Raw genomic sequence first — 22,181 nt, 5'->3', positions numbered from 1 at the left:
GCTAAACTTTTACTATGAACTTTTACTATGAACTCATAATAATTCTTAATAGACAAAAATGTGTGAGGAATTTCAAGACACAAGGAAATATATTTAGGTATTTTCTGTTCCTTATATGGTGCCAAAATATTCTAAAATGCTCATGCTTTAATAGTCAAAATAATTCAGAACTTTAAAGAAAAACAAAAACTTTTTGGGGTCAAACATTTTCAGAATTTTTTTTGTGTAATGTCTGTTCATTTTTTAATTTTTCTGTTGATTGACTATTTTCCATCAGTAACCAATATGAGGGCTTGTTTATTGCTTTTGAGGCATTTTTTGCCTGACATGCAGACATTTTTATTGATTTCAGTCTGGAGTAGATATTAAGTTTTAATAACTTTTTATTGCATTTTTTAATATAAAAAAATATAAATGGCATGACACAGGAGCCGCTTAACTTTTCTTCTTTGAATAAACAGTCTTAAGGGGCTTCATCATAAAAAATAATTTTGCAGAATGTAGCGGGATTGGACTGTGATAAAGTGATTTTCTGTGATGACGCCTCCTTCACACTGTTTAAAGGGAACCTGTCACTCCCCACGGCCTATTAAAGTAAAAGAGTGAAATAAAAAGAGTGAAATAAAAGTGAAATAATCACTTTTATAAATTTCCCGCCATACCTCCACATTGAATACATCATAACACACTGCGGGGCGGGATCTGGGGCCTCCACTACACGCAGGCGCGATATCCTTACATCACCTGATGTAAGTTCCCCGGCAGTGCACACGGCGCATGCCCGAAAACTGATTGCAGAGCGCCGGCGCCGGTGACATCATGAGAAAGAGAGGAGGCAGTGCCCGAAGGCCAGAGGGGGATGGTGGACAGCTGCGAGGCAGTTGAGTCAGGGGGAGAAAACGTACCTCCCTGGCTCAATAGAAGTATGCTGGGAAATTCATAAAACTCATTATTTCAGCGTTCCTAGAGATAATAAACATAAGAGCCACCTTCACAGGATGCAGCCTTAGTGCTGCTGAAGGTGGCTCTTTTACTCTATTAGGCCCTGGGGGGTGACCGGTTTCCTTTAAGACATGTGGCAGAATGATTATCCAGAGGAGAAAAGATGAGACCATTCATGTGTGGGGGCTTTTCATCAATGGAGGGGCTCACTCACAATTTTGTCTAAGACCACTGCCATGAATAAAAAAAATGGGATTTAAAGCAAACCTGTCAGCTGTTTTGGCTGCTATAATATGAGGCCACTGCCTTTCAGGGCTTATCTACAGCATTCAATAATGCGGTAGATAAGCCCCTAATCTGACCTGCAAGATAAAAAAATATATTTTTACTATACTCACACGGAGCGGTCCAATCCGATGTGTGTTACAGGTCCTGATCCTGCGCCTCCCATCTTCTTGCGACGCCGCCCTCCTGCTTGCTTCATGGTCCCCGGCATTGAGCTCCTGCGCAAGTGTACTTATCTGCCCTGTTGAGGGCAGAGCAAAGTACTGCAGTGCGCAGGTGCCGGGAAAGGTCAGAGAGGCCCAGCACCTGCGCACTGCAGGAATTTACTCTGCCCTCAACAGGGCAGATAAGTACACCTGTGCAGGAGCACAATCCCGGGGAGCGATGAAGCTACAGGAGGGCGGCATCGCAAGAAGATGGGAGGCGCCAGACCTGCAACACCCATCAGACCGGACCGCACCGGACCGCCCCGCCCTGGTGAGTATAATATAACTTATTTTTCTTCTCTTGCAGGTCGAATCGGCGGCCTATTTACAGCATTATAGAATGCTTTGAATAAGTCCTGAAAGGCAGTGGCCTCATATTATAGCAGCCAAAACAGCTGACAGGTTCCCTTTAAAGATCCTCCAAGAGTAACTTCTCCCAAAGACCCAGGAGCAATTTGGTGATGAGCAATGCTCTTTCCACCACGGTGGAGACCATGTCACAAGGAAAAAGTGATAACTAAGTGGCTCGGTGAACAAAAATTAATATTTTGAGTCCATGGTTATATATCCTAAAATTTATATCCCACTAAAAACCTGTGGTCAATCCTCAAAAATCAGTTGGACAAACAAAAACTCAGAAAGTGTGATAAACCCCAAGCACTGATTAGACGAGAATGGGTTGCTACCAGTCAAGATATGGCCCAGAAGCTGATATGACAGGGGTAATTGCAAAAGGTTTGGAAAATAAGGGTCAACAGTGTCTTTCCATAAACTTTTAGCAACGACTGAACAATGATCTCCTAGATTAAATACTGTAACTGCTTTATCTTTTTACATATCTATACATTTTCCTTTTCTGTAGATGATAGATCAAGGGTTAATTCTACATGAAGGCTCCTATTTCCGTGACCTCTGGAACATCTTGGATTTTGTGGTAGTGTTGGGAGCCCTGGTGGCTTTTGCTTTGGCGTAAGTATTTACACCCATCCCTAGCTGTGGTTGCGATTGACCCAAAATGCCAGTCCAGAGCCTTATCCGGTGCCTTCTCTCACTTTCTATCCCCCATTTCTCCTCTTTTCCTGGAATGCACAGGAATGTCTTGGGGTAAATATAAGCTTAAGTTGTGACGCGTTAACCATTTAATGTCAACATACAACATTATAGATGGACATTGTAAGGTGTTGTGTTTCTGTTCTGTCATTGTAAAGCTAGGAAGCACATATTTCCACTAAGTCAAAAGCTATGCAATGGTTTAAAGCTGAAAAACAGTCTTCAGATTTTCTCTGCAGACAATAGTACGTTGCCCGCTTTCCGTCCTTCCTGCGTGGCAGCGGGAATGTGCTCTCCATCATTGCTTTGTGTCTGATGTAAATGTTTCTGGCAGTCCCCATCTCTGGATTCATCGTAACAGGAGAACTCATTTCATTCCTTCCTTTCCGTTGTTCATCTTTTATTTGCCTTGCATCTCCTAGGACTAACAAAGGCCGGGACATCAAAACAATTAAGTCTCTGCGTGTTCTTCGAGTGCTCCGACCTCTCAAAACCATCAAGCGACTCCCGAAGTTGAAGGTAACAAGAAACACAGAGCGTCCACATTGAGGAATAACTTAGCAAAGTCATGCAGCTTCAAAGCCGTCCAGTGCGCGTGCCCTAGGATAGATTACTATAAATTGGGAATCTTAGCCAGTGATAGTTGGACTGCAAGATTTGTAAACTGGGATTCTAAAAATCCAGCCTGTACGAAAGACTACTACCAGTACAGGGGTCTTTAACACAGAAGTATTCTTCCTTGTATCCTAAGAAGAGTAGCACAAGGTTACTTACCATTCAAAAATTGTGATTTTGTGATATTCTGTTGGGAGATGTTTCTATATGTGTCTATGTGCAGCCACCCACTGGTTGTAATATAAATTGCAGCCTTTCATGGGTTTTACTATTATGTTCTGATAGTGTATTGATTTTTTATTAAGAGCAAGATGAGCAAAGCTATTGAAATTTTAAGTCGATAGATTTGCTTGAAATCAACTGAGATTGCATATGCATTAAATATATTAAATATATTTGGTGCCAATAAAATCTGCTGGGAAGGATGTAAAATTAATCTTATGCTCACCTCTCCTCAGCCTTCCCCATATCTGTCCTACTACTGGTTGTCCGATAGGCTCATGTGTCTTCTTTCTTCTTTCATTTGCTTTCTTTTTTCCACGTCTCCAGTGCCGTCGTTCTCTAGAATGCCCACTAGTTGCACACGGGTCTCCAACCCCTGTCCCAACCCAGTTCTGCCTACCATTTCATCAGAGCTTGCCAAAAACGGCGTGAGACCACCAAAGGTCGCACAATTTTAGCTTAACCTTGTGTTCCGCCAACATCTTGTGACTTTTTATGCCAGAATGTTTATTTAAAAGGCCCCAATTCATGAAGACCCCAGCGATTTTCTCACCAGTAATGATGAGATGGAGCATTGGAGTCAGACACTACTGATTCATTGAGAGGAGCAGACCTCTTAGTAAACCAGTAGAATCTGTCAAGTGGCAAGGTCGTCTGTGCATCTCGCCACAAATCTTACTCCGATCCCAGACGTAGTTTCCGATGGGCAGCCATATTGACTTTCAGTTGTCATTTCCAGGTCCAAATATAATTAAGAAATAGGCTAATAGAGCAGTGATTGATAGAGGAAAAGGCAATGGCTTATATTATTGCACCTTGCATGTATGATGGGATTCACTTGCATGTATCTAGAGTTTAGTGGTGCTTCTTGTGAGTTTTCCTTTACAACTGACATTATGATCTTCTCCCCAGGCAGTGTTTGATTGTGTGGTTAACTCTTTGAAGAATGTCTTTAATATCCTCATCGTGTACAAACTCTTCATGTTTATATTCGCCGTCATCGCTGTTCAACTCTTCAAGGGCAAGTTCTTCTACTGCACAGACAGCTCAAAGGATACCGAGAAAGAATGCGTGTACGTCGAGAAAATTAATGTGTCTCTAGGGATCTTTTCCTTCTCCTTAATGCAACCAGAAATGCACAAGGAAATTCATATACATAATTCTCACATCAATGGATCATTCCATTACTGTTTGTCTGCTGTGTATCATGGCAAGGACAGACCATACACCCCATTCATGATGCAAAGAAGCATAAGCAACAGATTTCTATTTCTACTTAATATTATGGAAAAACAGAGTTTTGCACATTACATGCCTGATACTAGATGTGGAAACTGCATAAACGACTTCAAATTTAGATGACCCCATGGTGCAAATTTGATTTGAAACATGTACAAATTTCTAACTTATCAGCATGAAGGTTATTGCCCATCGTAAAACCTCACGTCACATACAGCACATCAAGACCCTTTGCACTCAGACATCCATTATTGGGCACTTTAAGGCGCTGTGCTTTCTCTCAGGAATAATGCTCTGAGAATTCCAAAGTAATAAGGCTTGGAACAAAATGTATAAAATCAGAGGCACGGAGCTGCACTATTAGCCTATAGCAAGCTGAAAGCGCAGGATTGTGGTTCTGTATGGAGCAATAGTACAACAGTATGTATGAGGCTTAAAAGAAATGCATTTTTAGTTTTAGTTATGGCAGCTGCTTAAACAACACCCCAAAGCATAATGATATCTCCACCATGCTTGACTCAGTGTATGGTATTCTTTTGGTGATGCGCGGATTTGGCTTTGCACCAAACATAGCCTTTGGCATAATGATCAAACAGGTCAACCTTGGTCTTCTCAGACCATAAAACATTTTCCCACGTGGTTTTGGCAGACTTGATATAGGTTTAAAAAAAATAACCTGGATTGGATGTTTTTCTTTGTAAGAAAAGGCTTCCATTTTTGCCATCGTACTCCACAGGACAGATATATGAAGAATACAGAAGATTGTTGTCACATGCACAATCAGTACTTTCCAGAAATTCAAGCAGCTACTTTAATGCCACCATAGACCTCTCAGCAGTCTCTCTGACCATCATCTCTGTCCAAAACTCTGTATAGGAAGTACATGCCAATTGTTTGTTTCATTTATGCTCTAGAGGAAGTTACATAGATCATGAGAAAAACAAGATGGCAGTAAGGGACAGAGAGTGGAAGAGACATGAATTCCACTATGACAACATCATATGGGCGCTGCTTACACTCTTCACTGTGTCTACTGGAGAGGGTTGGCCTCAGTGAGTATTTTTTATCCAAGACCAATATGAATATTTCCGACTTATGAAGAACCACACTTCTAAGAAACATGCTTTGTTCTTCTTGTCACCAGAGTTCTGCAGCATTCTGTGGATGTGACTGAAGAAGATCGGGGCCCAAGTCGGAGCAACCGAATGGAGATGTCCATTTTCTATGTTGTCTACTTTGTAGTCTTCCCCTTCTTTTTCGTCAATATATTTGTGGCTCTTATTATCATCACTTTTCAGGAACAAGGAGACAAGATGATGGAGGAATGTCGGCTCGAAAAGAATGAGGTGAGGCTTGTATTGGGGATTTTAGGGGACCTTAATGTATTTTTAGCAATGTTACTTTTTAGATTATGATTTATAGAGGGAATGGGTTAGGACAGCTAACCCTGAATGATAACTTCCTTCACATGGAGGAAATCTAGTTTTCATACTTTTTCCCAGAGGACATTACCTGGCCTATAAGTATCTGCTATGCCACCTGGCAGTCTCCTCAAGGACAAAGAGTGCTCCCTTTGCTTTGAATCCTGGTCTTCTACATTTTATTGTGTATGGTCTTGGATTGTTTTAATATAAAAAAAAAGACCTAAAAAATAATAATTTTTTTTTAGGACTTTTTTGTTCATGGTTTTTCAGTTATATAAGACTCTGTGCCATCGTTTTGGTTTTCAGATTGTTTTAATATATAAAGCTTTAATTTTCCCAGATATGCTGTAAGCAAAAGCCTAACCAGATGCAGTCACCCCCTATAGTGCACAGCATGTCGGGAAGATGTTTATCTGAATATAACCATTGTCTTTTCATTTGGTCTTCTAGACAATTTCAAGATGTTTCTTATTTCTCCTTCCTTTTCGCTCCTTAAATTAGTATAAAGCTTTAAAAATTGTATTTTCTTTTCTATGTTAGTATTAAAAACCAGATTCGGTTGTAGCCTATTGTTAAAGAGTAACCGTCTTTTTAATTTGTATTTAATAAATCAATACTAGATATGAAAATAAGAAACTGTGTAATATATCTTATCAGAGAAATCTGCTTCTTTCTCCTTCTGGATTGATCATGAATTTTCAAAATTCTCAAATCCCAGGTAAAAATTTGTGTTTAGCAAAGACAGATTTTTTCCAATCAATTCTGATATAGGAGATGACGGTCCGTGCTGATAAGGATCTATGTTTGTAGCTCCTCCCTTTTCCTTTCTCCCCTCTACATAGATTCTTATCTCCACCAACTGCCATTTCCTATCTCAGTAATGGGACAGTGTGTCTTCACTGAATACAGATTTTACCTAGGAATTGAAAATTTTGATAATGACTGATCAATTCTGGTAGAGAAAGAAGAAGATTTCTCTGATGAGATACATTAGAAAGCTGCTTATTTTCATGTGTACTATTGATTTATGAAATAGAAATTAAAATGACAGTTACTCTTTAATCAATGTATTGTAATTTATTATTGAATGGCTGTTAAAAGGACAGATGGGAAAACCTGAATATCACTACCTTATACACACGTGATCAAAATTGTTGGTACCCCTCGTTTAATGACAGAAAAACCCACAATGGTCACAGAAATAACTTAAATCTGACAAAAGTAATAATAAATAAAAAATCTATGAAAATTAAGAAATGAAAGTCAGACATTGCTTTTCTACCATGCTTCAATGGAATATTTTAAAAAATAAAACTCATGAAATAGGCCTGGACAGAAATGATGGTACCCTTAACTTAATATTTTGTTGCACAACCTTTGAGGCAATCACTGCAATCAAACGATTCCTGTAACTGTTAATGAGACTCCTGCACCTCTCGAAAGTTATTTTGGCCCACTCCTCAAGAGCAAACTGCTCCAGTTGTCATTATTTGAAGGTTTCCTTTTCCAGACGACATGTTTCAGCTCTCTCCAAAGATGCTCAATAGGATTTAGGTCAGGGCTCATAGAAGGCCACTTCAGAATAGTCCAATGTTTTCCTCTTAGCCATTCTTAGGTGTTTTTAGCTGTGTGTTTTGGGTCATTATCCTGTTGCAAGACCCATGACCTGTGACTGAGACCAAGCTTTCTGACACTGGGCAGCACATTTCTCTCTAGGATCCCTTGATACTCTTGAGATTTCATTGTACCCTGCACAGATTCTAGACACCCTGTGCTAGATGCAACAAAGCAGCCCCAGAACATAACAAAGCCTCCTCCATGCTTCACAGTAGGGACAGTGTTCTTTTCTTGATATGCTTTATGTTTTCGTCTGTGAACATAGAGCTGATGTACCTTGCCAAAAATTTCAATTTTTTTCTCATCTGTCCATAAGACATTCTCCCAGAAGCTTTGTAGCTTGTCAACATGTAGTTTGCCAAATTCCAGTTGGCTTTTTTATGATTTGTTTTCAACAATGATGTCCTCCTTGGTCGTCTCCCATGAAATCCACTTTGGCTCATACAACAACGGATGGTGCAATCTGACACTGATGTTCCTTGACCTTGAAGTTCACCTTTAATCTGTTTAGAAGTTTTTCTGGGCTCTTTTGTTACCATTCGTATTATCGGTCTCTTTGATTTGTCATCAATTTTCCTCCTGCGGCCACATCCAGGGAGGTTGGCTACAGTCCCATGGATCTTAAATTTCTGAATGCTATGTGCAACTGTAGGAACATCAAGCTGCTTGGAAATGGTCTTATAACTTTTACCTTTAACATGTTTGTCTATCATTTTCTAATCTTCTGAGACAACTCTTTCCTTCGCTTCCTCTGGTCCATGTTGAGTGTGATACACACCATGTCACCACACAGCACAGTGAGTATCTGTAGCCCTATATACAGGCCCACCCACTGATTCTAAGATTGTAGACACCTGTGATGCTAGTTAGTGAACACACCGCAATTTAACATGTCCCTTTTGTCACATTATTTTCAGGGGAACCATCATTTCTGTCCAGGCCTATTTCATGAGGTTTATTTTTTTTTTAATTCTGTGGGAGCATGGTTGAAAAGCAATGTCTGACTTTCATTTCTTCATTTTCATAGATTTTTTATATATTATTACTTTTGTCAGATTCAAGTTATTTCTGTGACCATTGTGGGTTTTTCCGTCATTAAACGAGGGGTACCAACAATTTTGATCACGTGTGTATAAGATAATGATATTCAGGTTTGTCCCATTTGTTCTATTAACAGCCATTCAATAACAAATTACAATACATTGATTAACCCCTTTCTGACATCTGACGTACCATCCCGTCGAGGTGGGGTGGGCCCATATGACCACCGACGGGATATTACGTCATATGCGATCGGCCGCGCTCACGGGGGGAGCGCGGCCGATCGCGGCCGGGTGTCAGCTGACTATCGCAGCAGGCATCCGGCACTATGTGCCAGGAGCGGTCACGGACCGCCCCCGGCACATTAACCCCCGGCACACTGCGATCAAATATGATCGCAGTGTACCGGCGGTACAGGGAAGCATCGCGCAGGGAGGGGGCTCCCTGCGGGCTTCCCTGAGACGATCGGTACAAGGCGATGTACTCACCTTGTACCTAGCGTCTCCTCCCTGCAGTCCCCGGATCCAAAATGGTCGCGGGGCTGCATCCAGGTCCTGCAGGGACTACTTCCGGGTCCACAGCAGGCGCTGGTAAGCCTGCACGGCTGTATGTCAGATCGCTGATCTGACAGAGTGCTGTGCAAACTGTCAGATCAGCGATCTGTGATGTCCCCCCCCTGGGGCAAAGTTAAAAAGTTTTAAAAAAAATTCACATGTGTAAAAAAAAAAAAAAAAAAAATTCCTAAATAAAGAAAAAAAATATATATATTATTCCCATAAATACATTTCTTCATCTAAAAAAAGAAAAAAAACAATAAAAGTACACATATTTAGTATCGCCGCGTCCATAATGACCCAACCTATACAACTGTCCCACTAGTTAACCCCTTCAGTGAACACCGTAAGAAAAAAAAAAAGAGCCAAAAAACAACGCTTTATTATCATACTGCCAAACAAAAAGTGGAATAACACGCGATCAAAAAGACAGATATAAATAACCATGGTACCACTGAAAACGTCATCTTGTCCCGCAAAAAACGAGCCGCCATACACCATCATAAGCAAAAAAATAAAAAAGTTATAGTCCTCAGAATAAAGCGATGCCAAAATAATTATTTTTTCTATAAAATAGCTTTTATCGTATAAAAGCGCCAAAACATTAAAAAAAGATATAAATGAGGTATAGCTGTAATCGTACTGACCCGAAGAATAAAACTGCTTTATCAATTTTACCAAACGTGGAACGGTGTAAACGCCTCCCCCAAAAGAAATTCATGAATAGCTGGTTTTTGGTCATTCTGCCTCACAAAAATCGGAATAAAAAGTGATCAAAAACTGTCACGTGTCCAAAAATGTTAACAATAAAAACGTCAACTCGTCCCGCAAAAAACAAGACCCACATGACTCTGTGGACCAAAATATGGAAAAATTATAGGTCTCAAAATGTGGAGACGCAAAAACTTTTTTGCTATAAAAAGCGTCTTTTAGTGTGTGACAGCTGCCAATCATAAAAATCCGATATAAAAAACACTATAAAGGTAAATCAAACCCCCCTTCATCACCCCCTTAGTTAGGGAAAAATAATAAATTTAAAAAAATGTATTTATTTCCATTTTCCCATAACCATAGGGTTAGGGCTAGGGTTAGGGCTAGGGCTAGGGTTAGGGTTAGGGCTAGGGTTAGGGTTAGGGCTAGGGTTAGGGCTAGGGTTAAGGCTAGGGTTGGGGCTAAGGTTGGAGCTAAAGTTAGGGTTAGGGTTGGGGCTAAAGTTAGGGTTAGGGTTGGGGCTAAAGTTAGGGTTAGGGTTTGGGCTAAAGTTAGGGTTATGGTTTGGATTACATTTATGGTTGGGATTAGGGTTGGGATTATAGTTAGGGGTGTGTCAGGGTTAGGGGTGTGGTTAGGGTTACCGTTGGGATTAGGGTTAGGGGAGTGTTTGGATTAGGGTTTCAGGTAGAATTGGGGAGTTTCCACTGTTCAGGCACATCAGGGGCTCTCCAAACGCGACATGGCATCCGATCTCAAATCCAGCCAATTCTGCGTTGAAAAAGTAAAACAGTGCTCCTTCCCTTCTGAGCTCTCCCGTGCGCCCAAACAGCGGTTTACCCCAACATATGGGGTATCAGCGTACTCGGGACAAATTGGACAACAACTTTTGGGGTTGAAGTTCTCTTGTTATCTTTGGGAAAATAAAAATTTGTGGGGCTAAAAATCATTTTTGTGGGAAAAAAAAAGTTTTTTTTATTTTCACGGCTCTGCGTCACATCTAGATAAGTTCCTTGGGAGGTCTAGTTTCCAATATGGGGTCACTTGTGGGGGATTTCTACTGTTTGGGTACATCAGGAGCTCTGCAAATGCAACGTGACGCCTGCAGACCAATCCATCTAAGTCTGCATTCCAAATGGCGCTCCTTCCCTTCCGAGCTCTGCCATGCGCTCAAACAGTGGTTCCCCCTCACATATGGGGTATCAGCGTACTCAGGACAAATTGGACAACAACTTTTGGGGTCCAATTTCTCCTGTTACCCTTGGGAAAATACAAAACCGGGGGCTAAAAAATCATTTTTGTGAAAAAAAAAAAAAAATTATTTTCACGGCTCTGCGTTATAAACTGTAGTGAAACACTTGGGGGTTCAAAGCTCTCAAAACACATCTAGATAAGTTCCTTAGGGGTAACCAACAACACAACAGTAAGCAGCATAGCCAAGATGGAAAATAATTAAACTATTTATGCTATAAATGTACATAAACGGACGACTACATATCAGGACAAGTCGCTATAAAATATGAAGAGAGGATGGTGGATCTCGAGGACCCAAAAAAAACGACCAATATGTCCAAACACCGATGTATAAAAGAATATACATTTTTATTATTTCACAGCAATTGTAAACAAAAGTATACAAATATACATCACATTAATAGAAAACAGGTAAAGTTCAGTACTGCAGGATGTGCATAGACACCACAAAAACGCATACTAGGGGCGCACGGAGCCGGGAACAAGCAACCACCCGTATAAAGAAGAAGAATTAGCAATAGGTTAGAATACCTTCAGTATAATAAGGGTCAGGGGAAGAAAAGAGAAAAACCCCCACTATCTATCATGATCAAAAACATGAAGCCACCTTGCTATAGCTAATAGAATGCTTTCATCATATATCTACATACAAAGACCAAAGGTCCAAGTCACCAATATGATCGACAAGTGTCCATTACCTTTTAGTAGAGAAAGCGGGTGAGATGAACCCAGGGTCCGTGCGCCCTCCCCGACGCACATTTCGGTAGTCACACCTCCCCCTGAGGAAGGTGACCACCAATTTTGACCACGTGTGTACATAGTGCAGGGCAATAAGAGGTAATAACATGATGCAGAGTGTCCTGCATCAGTCCCTTAAAGGGGTTGTCCAGTAGTACTTAATCAATTCAACCTGCTCTTTTGGCGGTAAAGAAGCTGCTTTGAAAAAGCAGGTTTTGCTATGCTTTTTGCTTTTTTTGTTGTTGCTTTTTCATGCTGATACAGTTTATTGCCTGTTGTTCGTGAGTTTTCTACACCAAAAATGCAAAAAAAACAGATATCTGCATTTTTTCTGGGCTTTTACTCTTACTCATTGTGTTCTGTGGGTGAAAAAACGCTGAAAAAACACTGAAAGAAGTGAAATGCTGCAGTTTTTAAAAACCCAGCAGTTTTCCAATTCAGTCAGGAAAAAAAACCAATGTGTGTGCATGAGATTTTTAAGATCTCATAGCTTTTGCTGGTACTATAAAAAGCATCTTTTAATTTACATAAAAAACCCAAGTAAAGACGCAACTCGTTAACATAACCAAACTCCGCTCTCTCTTAAGAGTGGCATGACTTACGCTCTTTGGGTGCAGCTTATCAGTATTCCATCAGGAAGGACATCCAATCTGATAAAATAATAAAGTCTGCAGCTGATGAGCGTCCGCTCATTTACTGCAGCCTCTACTGGACACAAGTCACACCACTTTCTGGAAATAGCGGCACTTGCATAGCTGGAACGGCGTAGCTGTAAAAGGTGATTATCCACTATTTTTTATTTTAATTAGGGATCTGAATTGATTATGCTACAGTTTTTTCAGTAGTGGACAACCTGTTTAATCTCTGAAATTCACAGACATTGAGGGGGTGCTGCAAGACACTCTGCTAGCGATGAGCATATCATTTTGAAGCAAATCAAATTCACTTTTAATTTTGCAAAACTTTTTTACAATTCGCATCAGGTGAATCCAGCAAAATGGTAGCTGGCCGATTATCATTTTGCTGGATCTTAAAGGGCTAGATAGAAGTAAAAAGAATTAAAGGGAACCTGTCACCACGTTTTTGGAAGATGGGATAAAAATAGCGTTAAATAGGGGCAGAGGTGGGCGTTACATTAGTGTGTGTGTTATGCGTTTATTACCCACCTAAGTTGCCGAAATAACTTTGCAAAGTCTCCGTTTTCGCCTGTCAATCAGGCTGGTCAGGTCACATGGGCGTGGTGTCTTCCCCCAGATTTGGCGTAGTTTTCCGTTGGTGGCGTAGTGGTGTGCGCATGCCCAAAGTCCGGAATCCTCTTCCAGGGGATTTAAAATAGCGCGGTGTTCGTTATTGCATTGGTGATCGGTGGGCGCGGCCATCTTCCTTTGGCCGCGCGTGCGCAGAAGCGGCGCTCTGCTGGCCGCGGCTTCAGGAAAATGGCCGCGGGATGCTGCGCGTGCGCAGATGGATATCGCGGCGGCCATTTTCCTGAAGCCGCGGCCAGCAGAGCGCCGCTTCTGCGCACGCGCGGCCAAAGGAAGATGGCCGCGCCCACCGATCACCAATGCAATAACGAACACCGCGCTATTTTAAATCCCCTGGAAGAGGATTCCGGACTTTGGGCATGCGCACACCACTACGCCACCAACGGAAAACTACGCCAAATCTGGGGGAAGACAACGCCCATGCGACCTGACCAGCCTGATTGACAGGCGAAAACGGAGACTTTGCAAAGTTATTTCGGCAACTTAGGTGGGTAATAAACGCATAACACACACACTAATGTAACGCCCACCTCTGCCACTATTTAACGCTATTTTTATCCCATCTTCCAAAAACGTGGTGACAGGTTCCCTTTAAAACAAATAATAGTAACCCCAACCTAGCTCTAATCAGCCCTCTTGTACTCTTCTAAGTGGCTCCATGCTTCTTCCACCTTCACAGCGGTCTTCAGCACCTCTGACCCTGGGAAGGCCTTGCAAGATCATGATGTGCATCGGCCAGTGACCTCATGATGTCACAAGGCCTATTCAACACCAGAGGTATCAAATACTACATTCACCACCAGAGATATCGAAGACTACATTCAAGACCAGAGATATTGAAGACTATATTCAACACCAGAGATATCGAAAACTACATTCAACATCAGAGGTATCGAAGACTACATTCAACACCAGACATATTGAAGACTACATTCAACACCAGAGATATTGAAGACTACATTCAACACCAGACATAATGAAGACTACATTCAACACCGGAGATATTGAAGACTACATTCAACACCAGAGATATCGAAAACTACATTCGACACCAGAGGTATCGAAGACTACATTCAACAGAAGACATATTGAAGACTACATTCAACACCAGAGATATCAAAGACTACATTCAACACCAGAGATATTGAAGACTACATTCAACATTAGTGGTATCGAAGACTACATTCAACACCAGTGGTATCGAAGACTACATTCAACACCAGAGGTATCGAAGACTACATTCAACACCAGACATATCGAAAACTACATTCAACACTAGACATATCAAAGACTACATTCAACACTAGAGATATTGAAGACTACATTCAACACCTATGAATATTGAAGAAATTAGGAGAGGACTGAAGGATGGGTGGGGAGCTGCTAGGAGGGACAAGGGGGTTGATGAGAAATGAGTATAATTAAAAAAAAACATTTATTATGTTCTAGGATCTGGAGAGAATAAAAAAGTACATTTGATTCTCACTTATTAAATTTGATTTTCATGAAATAAATTAATGTATAAAATTTTCCAGGCAAATTTGAGCAAATCTACCAAATTCGAATTTGGGTAGATTCGCTCATGTCTATTTGTAACTTGTCAGGTTTGCCCAAAGTTCCCTTAATTATTATCATAGATGTTTTGCTATTTTAGTGGAAGAATTATTAGATATTAGAATTACCCTTTCCAAATTACTTTGCTTTTTGATATTGACCAATGTCGGAGCTTCATATATGGTCAAATGAGTAAATAATTCTTTATTTTTTCTGTATGTTGAGAAATGTATGTTCTTGTTTCATAGAGAGCCTGCATAGACTTTGCTATAAGTGCCAAGCCTCTCACCCGCTACATGCCACAGAATCGTCATACCTTCCAGTACCGCGTGTGGCACTTTGTAGTCTCCCCGTCATTCGAGTACACCATCATGGCCATGATTGCCCTAAACACTGTGGTGCTTATGATGAAGGTAAGAATGGGAATTAAGTTACTTTCGGGAACTGATCACATTAAATGACTAGGTCCATGTATTATTGTAACATTTACCATGAAACATGCCTTACAGGATATATTTTTCTTTTTTTCCTTTCAGTATTACTCCGCTCCATACACTTATGAACTCGCTTTGAAGTATTTGAACATTGCCTTCACTATGCTATTTTCTCTCGAGTGCATCCTGAAAATCATTGCATTTGGATTCCTGGTACGTAACAATTACTTGTCTATTGTTCCTTAATATGTGTCCCTGGATACGAGGCGTATTGTAACAGCTGAGACTTATATTCTACATACAAGAAGTTATTTTGTGTAAGGCAAGATGTTTTCTGTTTTGTCACAGAACTATTTCAGAGACACCTGGAATATTTTCGACTTTATTACCGTAATCGGCAGCATCACGGAGATTATTCTTACTGACAGTAAGGTGAGAAATGACTGGTGTCTGCTATTATTATCTATCATCTGATGTTTCACATCTTTCAAAGTTATAAGTGAGTGTCTGGTAAATGGGCGTTATCGCCTAGCCACAGGATAAGTGATAATTTATAGTTCAGTGGCGTTCCGACCTCTGGGATTGCTAAATTCATTCTGTATGGGACTGATGAGTGTTGTGCTCATACACTGTGTGCAGAATTATTAGGCAAGTTGTATTTTGATCACATGATACTTTTTATACATGTTGTACTACTCCAAGCTGTTCAGGCTTGAGAGCCAACTACCAATTAAGTAAAATCAAGTGATGTGCATCTCTGTAATGAGGAGGGGTGTTGTCTAGTGACATCAAAACCCTATATAAGGTGTGCTTAATTATTAGTCAACTTCCTTTCCTTTAGCAAAATTAGTCAGAAGAGAGATTTGACGGGCTTTGAAAAGTCCAAAATTGTGAGATGTCTTGCAGAGGAATGAAGCAGTCTTGAAAGTGTCAAACTTTTGAAGTGTGATCACCGAACAATCAAGCGTTTCATGGCAAATAGCCAACAGGGTCGCAAGAAGCGTGGTGGGTAAAAAAGGCGCAAAATAACTGCCTATGAATTGAGGAAAATCAAGCGGGAAGCTGCCAAGATGCCATTTGCCACCATTTTTGCCATATTTCAGAGCTGCAACGTTACTGGAGTATCAAAAAGCACAAGGTGTGCGATACTCAGGGACATGGCCAAGGTAAGGCTCAAGTCCCAGAATTACTGCCAGTTTCTGGATGACAACTTCTTCAAGCAGTGGTACAGGAAGAAGTCTGTATCGTTCAAGAAAAACATGATTTTCATGCAGGACAATGCTCCATCACATGCCTCCAACTACTCCACAGTGTGGATGGCCAGTAAAGTTCTCAAAGAAGAAAAAAAAATGACATTGCCCCCTTGTTCACCTGATATGAACCCCATAGAGAACCTGTGATGCCTCATAAAATGTGAGATCTACAGGGAGGGAAAACAGTCCACCTCTCGGAACAGTGTCTGGGAGGCTGTGGTGGCTGCTGCACGCAATGTTGGTCGTAAACAGATCAAGCAACTGACAGAATCTATGGATGGAAGGCTGTTGAGTGTCATCATAAAGAAAGGGGGCTATATTGGTCAATAATTTTTTGGGGTTTTGTTTTTGCATGTCAGAAATGTTTATTTCTAAATTTTGTGCAGTTATATTGGCTTACCTGGTGAAAATAAACAAGTGAGATGGGAATATATTTGGTTTTAAGTAAGTTGCCTAATAATTCTGCACAGTAATAGTTACCTGCACAAACAGATATCCTCCTAAGATAGCCAAATCTAAAAAAAACCCACTCCAACTTCCAAAAATATTAAGCTTTGATATTTGAGTCTTTTGGGTTGATTGCGAACATATTTGTTGATCAATAATAAAAATAATCCTCTAAAATGCAACTTGCCTAATAATTCTGCACACAGTGTAGTCTCATAGTGAATGAATGGAGCTACTGGGCCACTCTAATTAGCATAAAACTGCCCCTTCTATTAGTGAGGTCCCAGTGGTCAAACCCCACAAATCTATAGGTTATCCCCTATTTTGAAGAAAACCCCATTAAGATGAACAGAAATCTTCAATGTTAGGTTACTCATGGTAGGCTTATTTATAGCACCCCGAAAAAATTGAAGGGGTTGTCCACTAATCAGACAACCCCTTCTGAATCCATATGTTTCCCTCTAGTAAAATAATGACACTTATACTCACCTCCATTGCCGATGCCGGTCGAGCAGTGTCAGCATTGCCTCTCCCGGGAATCGCATGACATTGTTGCGTCACGCAATTCCATGGCCAATCAGCGATGGTTTCGCTCTCCTCTCTTACGGATGTAATTGACATCTGTAGTAAGTAAGAAGGCAGCAGCAGCTCTCACTTCCTCCAAGTGCCTCACTTTGTCCAAAGGACGGGAGAATAATGCCAGTGCTGATTGGACACAGGGATCGCTTGGCATAACAATGTCACGCGATCTCTGGGAGAGGCAGTGCAGACACCACTCCAAAGGTGCCGACACTGAAGGGGAGTATAAGTGTAATTATTTTACTGAGGGGAAACATAGGAAATGAAAAAGGGTTATTTGAGTAGTGGACAACCCCTTTAAGCCTTGTGTGCATTAGAAAGTAGTGTCTACGGAGTGTGAAAATAAGGTGCCTCCATATTGTAGCAGATTTTCTCGTATGAAACTGTTAGAAAAAAAATCAAGATATTCCATACCTCTAAATTAAAGGAATTCTAGTACAGAAAATTGAAAAGGCACTCACCACTAAAGCTTGCCTTCTTTATTTCTCTGAAAATATGATTAAAAAAACAACAGGATTAAATGATGCAGGACACATGACCAGAAAAAGCGCAAGAGAAATGGCCATGGCCTAATAACTTAATCCTGTTGACTTTTTAATCCTATTCCTGGAGAAATAAAGAAAATAATGTGTTGAGCGCCACTTCCATTTTTAGTATTTTGATTGGCCGCACCACATTTTAGCTATTGTATTATCCCTCTCCAATACTCCAGGGTTCGCGAGCCAAGTGAGTCTGATATAGGTCTGTTAGGCTATTATGCCAGCAACATTTGCATTTTTGGGCCAAATTCCAGTACGGACCCATAGATTTCAACATGTACCTATAGTAATTCAAATTTATTTCATGATCATACAACATGTTCAGTCTAAATTTGACGTTTTCCTTCTCTGTAGTATAGTAGTAATATATAGCTACAAAATTGGTTGTTTCTTTCATTTTCCTTGAAAAATGAGATATGGTATATTGTTGGTTGATATTGGTAACTCTTACATTTCTTACGCTGGTTTTTATCAACCCAGTGCGATTTTATCATTATGGCTGTAATATACAGTGCATTGAAAAAGTATTTATACCCTGTAAACTTTTCCACATCAAACAGCTACATGAAAATCAAGGAACACACAAGGCAGGTCAGGGACAAAGTTGTGTAAAAGAGGAAAGCAGGGTTAGGTTTATTAAGAAGTAGCCCAAGCCCTGATCATCTCAAAGAGAACTGTTAAATCATCACCCAAAAATAGAAGGATTATGGCAAAACAGCAAACCTACCAAGACATGGCCGTTCACCTAACCTGACATTTCACAAGCAAGGAGATCATTAATTAGAGAAGAAGCCAACAGGCCCATGGTCACTCTGGAGGAGATGCAGAGATCCACGGCTCAGATGTGAGAATCTGTCCACAGGACAAATATTAGTCGTATACGCCACAAATCTGGCCTTTATGGAAGAGTGGCAAGAAGAAAGGCATTTGTGAAAGCAAGCCTTAAGAATTATAAGTCCTGTTTGCAGTTTCCAAAAATCCAATATCAACGATGTACTTTAGTAGGACCCATGACCCAACAAGCACAAACACCAATCAAATGCGTTTACCAATCTTATTAAAAAATATGGATATAAGAAGGACTAACTTGATTGATCATCAATTTGTCACTTATCTGATAGGTGATAACTAGTTAAAATGGAAATAACTCTATAAACACATTTTCATTGAACCTGGAAATTCTTGCAACAAATTTTTTTTTTAACAAAACCAGGACTTAATGGCTACTGAAAATTACAGCGTTCTTTCACTGATAAAGTTAAATGATTTTTCATTCTACAATTAACTCCACTTAATTAACTCGGTTCTTAGTTTTAGAAAAGAGCACTGATGTGTAAGAGACAAATCTGAGCCCCTTAGCCATTGGACCTTTATTGTTAAATTCTAATTAGCCGTCCCCAGGAGCTGATTAATAAATAGTGTTTTGAATTAATAAGCTCTGTTTCACCTTCAAGTGTGTGCTCAGCAGTCCTCACACCCTGTAACTAAAAATCAAATTATTACCCCTGGATATAGATCCGTAAACTCTCATTATAGGTAAATATTCAAGTTTGTGCTCACCTGTGTGCTACACTTTGTGCTTAAGACTGTATTATGAATCAAAGCACATTAGGTGGTCTGCTGATCCTGCCACAATCGTTTGCTACAGCCGACTTTTAGCTAATGTACAGTGGGGCAAAAAAGTATTTAGTCAGTCAGCAATAGTGCAAGTTCCACCACTTAAAAAGATGAGAGGCGTCTGTAATTTACATCATAGGTAGACCTCAACTATGGGAGACAAACTGAGAAAAAAAAATCCAGAAAATCACATTGTCTGTTTTTTTATCATTTTATTTGCATATTATGGTGGAAAATAAGTATTTGGTCAGAAACAAACAATCAAGATTTCTGGCTCTCACAGACCTGTAACTTCTTCGTTAAGAGTCTCCTCTTTCCTCCACTCATTACTAGTGTTGAGCATTCCGATACTGCAAGTATCGGGTATCGGCCGATACTTGCTGTATCGGAATTTCCGATACCGAGATCCGATACTTTTGTGGTATCGGGTATCGGGTATCGCAACAACATTAATGTAATAATGTGTAAAAAAGAGAATTAAAATAAAAAATATCGCTATACTCACCTGTCCGACGCAGCCGGGACCTCAGCGAGGGAACCGGCATCGTTGTTTGTTTAAATTTCGCGCTTTTACTTGGTTACGTGAAGTCCCGGCTTGTGATTGGTCAGGGCGGCCATGTTGCCGGGACGCGGACCAATCACAGCAAGCCGTGACGAAATTACGTCACGGCTTGCTGTGATTGGTCCGCGTCCCGGCAACATGGCCGCCATTAACCAATCACAAGCCGTGACGTCACGGGAGGCTGGACATGCGCGTATTTTGAAAAGCGCGCGTGTCCAGCCTCCAGTGACGTCCCGGCAACATGGCCGCCATTAACCAATCACAAGCCGGGACGTCACTGGAGGCTGGACACGCGCGCTTTTCAAAATACGCGCATGTCCAGCCTCCCGTGACGTCACGGCTTGTGATTGGTCAGGGCGGCCATGTTGCCGGGACGCGGACCAATCACAGCAAGCCGTGACGTAATTTCGTCACGGCTTGCTGTGATTGGTCCGCGTCCCGGCAACATGGCCGCCCTGACCAATCACAAGCCTGGACGTCACTGGAGGCTGGACACGCGCGCTTTTCAAAACACGCGCATGTCCAGCCTCCCGTGACGTCACGGCTTGTGATTGGTTAATGGCGGCCATGTTGCCGGGACGCGGACCAATCACAGCAAGCCGTGACGTAATTTCGTCACGGCTTGCTGTGATTGGTCCGCGTCCCGGCAACATGGCCGCCCTGACCAATCACAAGCCGGGACCTCACGTAACCAAGTAAAAGCGCGAATTTTAAACAAACAACGCTGCCGGTTCCCTCGCTGAGGTCCCGGCTGCGTCGGACAGGTGAGTATAGCGATATTTTTTATTTTAATTCTTTCTTTTACACATTAATATGGTTCCCAGGGCCTGAAGGAGAGTTTCCTCTCCTTCAGACCCTGGGAACCATCAGGAATACCGTCCGATACCTGAGTCCCATAGACTTGTATTGGTATCGGGTATCGGTATCGGATTGGATCCGATACTTTGCCGGTATCGGCCGATACTTTCCGATACCGATACTTTCAAGTATCGGACGGTATCGCTCAACACTACTCATTACCTGTAGTAATGGCACCTGTTTAAACTTGTTATCAGTATAAAAAGACACCTGTGCACACCCTCAAACAGTCTGACTCCAAACTCCACTATGGTGAAGACCAAAGAGCTGGCAAAGGACACCAGAAACAAAATTGTAGCCCTGCACCAGGCTGGGAAGACTGAATCTGCAATAGCCAACCAGCTTGGAGTGAAGAAATCAACAGTGGGAGCAATAATTAGAAAATGGAAGACATTCAAGACCACTGATAATCTCCCTCGATCTGGGGCTCCACGCAAAATCCCACCCCGTGGGGTCAGAATGATCACAAGAACGGTGAGCAAAAATCTCAGAACCACGCGGGGGGACCTAGTGAATGAACTGCAGAGAGCTGGGACCAATGTAACAAGGCCTACCATAAGTAACACACTACGCCACCATGGACTCAGATCCTGCAGTGCCAGACATGTCCCACTGCTTAAGCCAGTACATGTCCGGGCCCGTCTGAAGTTTGCTAGAGAGCACTTGGATGATCCAGAGGAGTTTTGGGAGAATGTCCTATGGTCTGATGAAACCAAACTGGAACTATTTGGTAGAAACACAACTTGTCGTGTTTGGAGGAAAAAGAATACTGAGTTGCATCCATCAAACACCATGCCTACTGTAAAGCATGGTGGTGGAAACATCATGCTTTGGGGCTGTTTCTCTGCAAAGGGGCCAGGACGACTGATCTGGGTACATGAAAGAATGAATGGGGCCATGTATCGTGAGATTTTGAGTGCAAACCTCCTTCCATCAGCAAGGGCATTGAAGATGAAACGTGGCTGGGTCTTTCAACATGACAATGATCCAAAGCACACTGCCAGGGCAACGAAGGAGTGGCTTCGTAAGAAGCATTTCAAGGTCCTGGAGTGGCCTAGCCAGTCTCCAGATCTCAACCCTATAGAAAACCTTTGGAGGGAGTTGAAAGTCCGTGTTGCCAAGCGAAAAGCCAAAAACATCACTGCTCTAGAGGAGATCTGCATGGAGGAATGGGC

General features: G+C 41.4%; 1 protein-coding gene across 6 annotated transcripts in view; it reads left to right on the top strand.

The window, feature by feature from the left end:
• The window catches only part of CACNA1E (calcium voltage-gated channel subunit alpha1 E), a 718,540-nt gene that overhangs the window by 634,549 nt on the left and 61,810 nt on the right, over positions 1 to 22,181 (top strand). For all 6 annotated transcript variants that reach the window (XM_077276797.1, XM_077276799.1, XM_077276796.1 and 3 more), the window contains 8 exons: positions 2,296 to 2,402; positions 2,906 to 3,002; positions 4,233 to 4,393; positions 5,474 to 5,611; positions 5,704 to 5,905; positions 14,966 to 15,130; positions 15,254 to 15,364; positions 15,500 to 15,583. In XM_077276797.1, the coding sequence (XP_077132912.1) occupies positions 2,296 to 2,402; positions 2,906 to 3,002; positions 4,233 to 4,393; positions 5,474 to 5,611; positions 5,704 to 5,905; positions 14,966 to 15,130; positions 15,254 to 15,364; positions 15,500 to 15,583 (1,065 nt within the window). The remainder of the gene's footprint in view (positions 1 to 2,295; positions 2,403 to 2,905; positions 3,003 to 4,232; positions 4,394 to 5,473; positions 5,612 to 5,703; positions 5,906 to 14,965; positions 15,131 to 15,253; positions 15,365 to 15,499; positions 15,584 to 22,181) is intronic.

The sequence above is a fragment of the Ranitomeya variabilis genome, chromosome 8, assembly GCF_051348905.1.
Source record: "Ranitomeya variabilis isolate aRanVar5 chromosome 8, aRanVar5.hap1, whole genome shotgun sequence".
Classification (NCBI taxonomy): Eukaryota; Metazoa; Chordata; class Amphibia; order Anura; family Dendrobatidae; genus Ranitomeya; species Ranitomeya variabilis.
The sequence above is the reverse complement of the archived record's forward strand: the minus strand, read 5'-3'. Positions and strand labels throughout refer to the sequence as shown.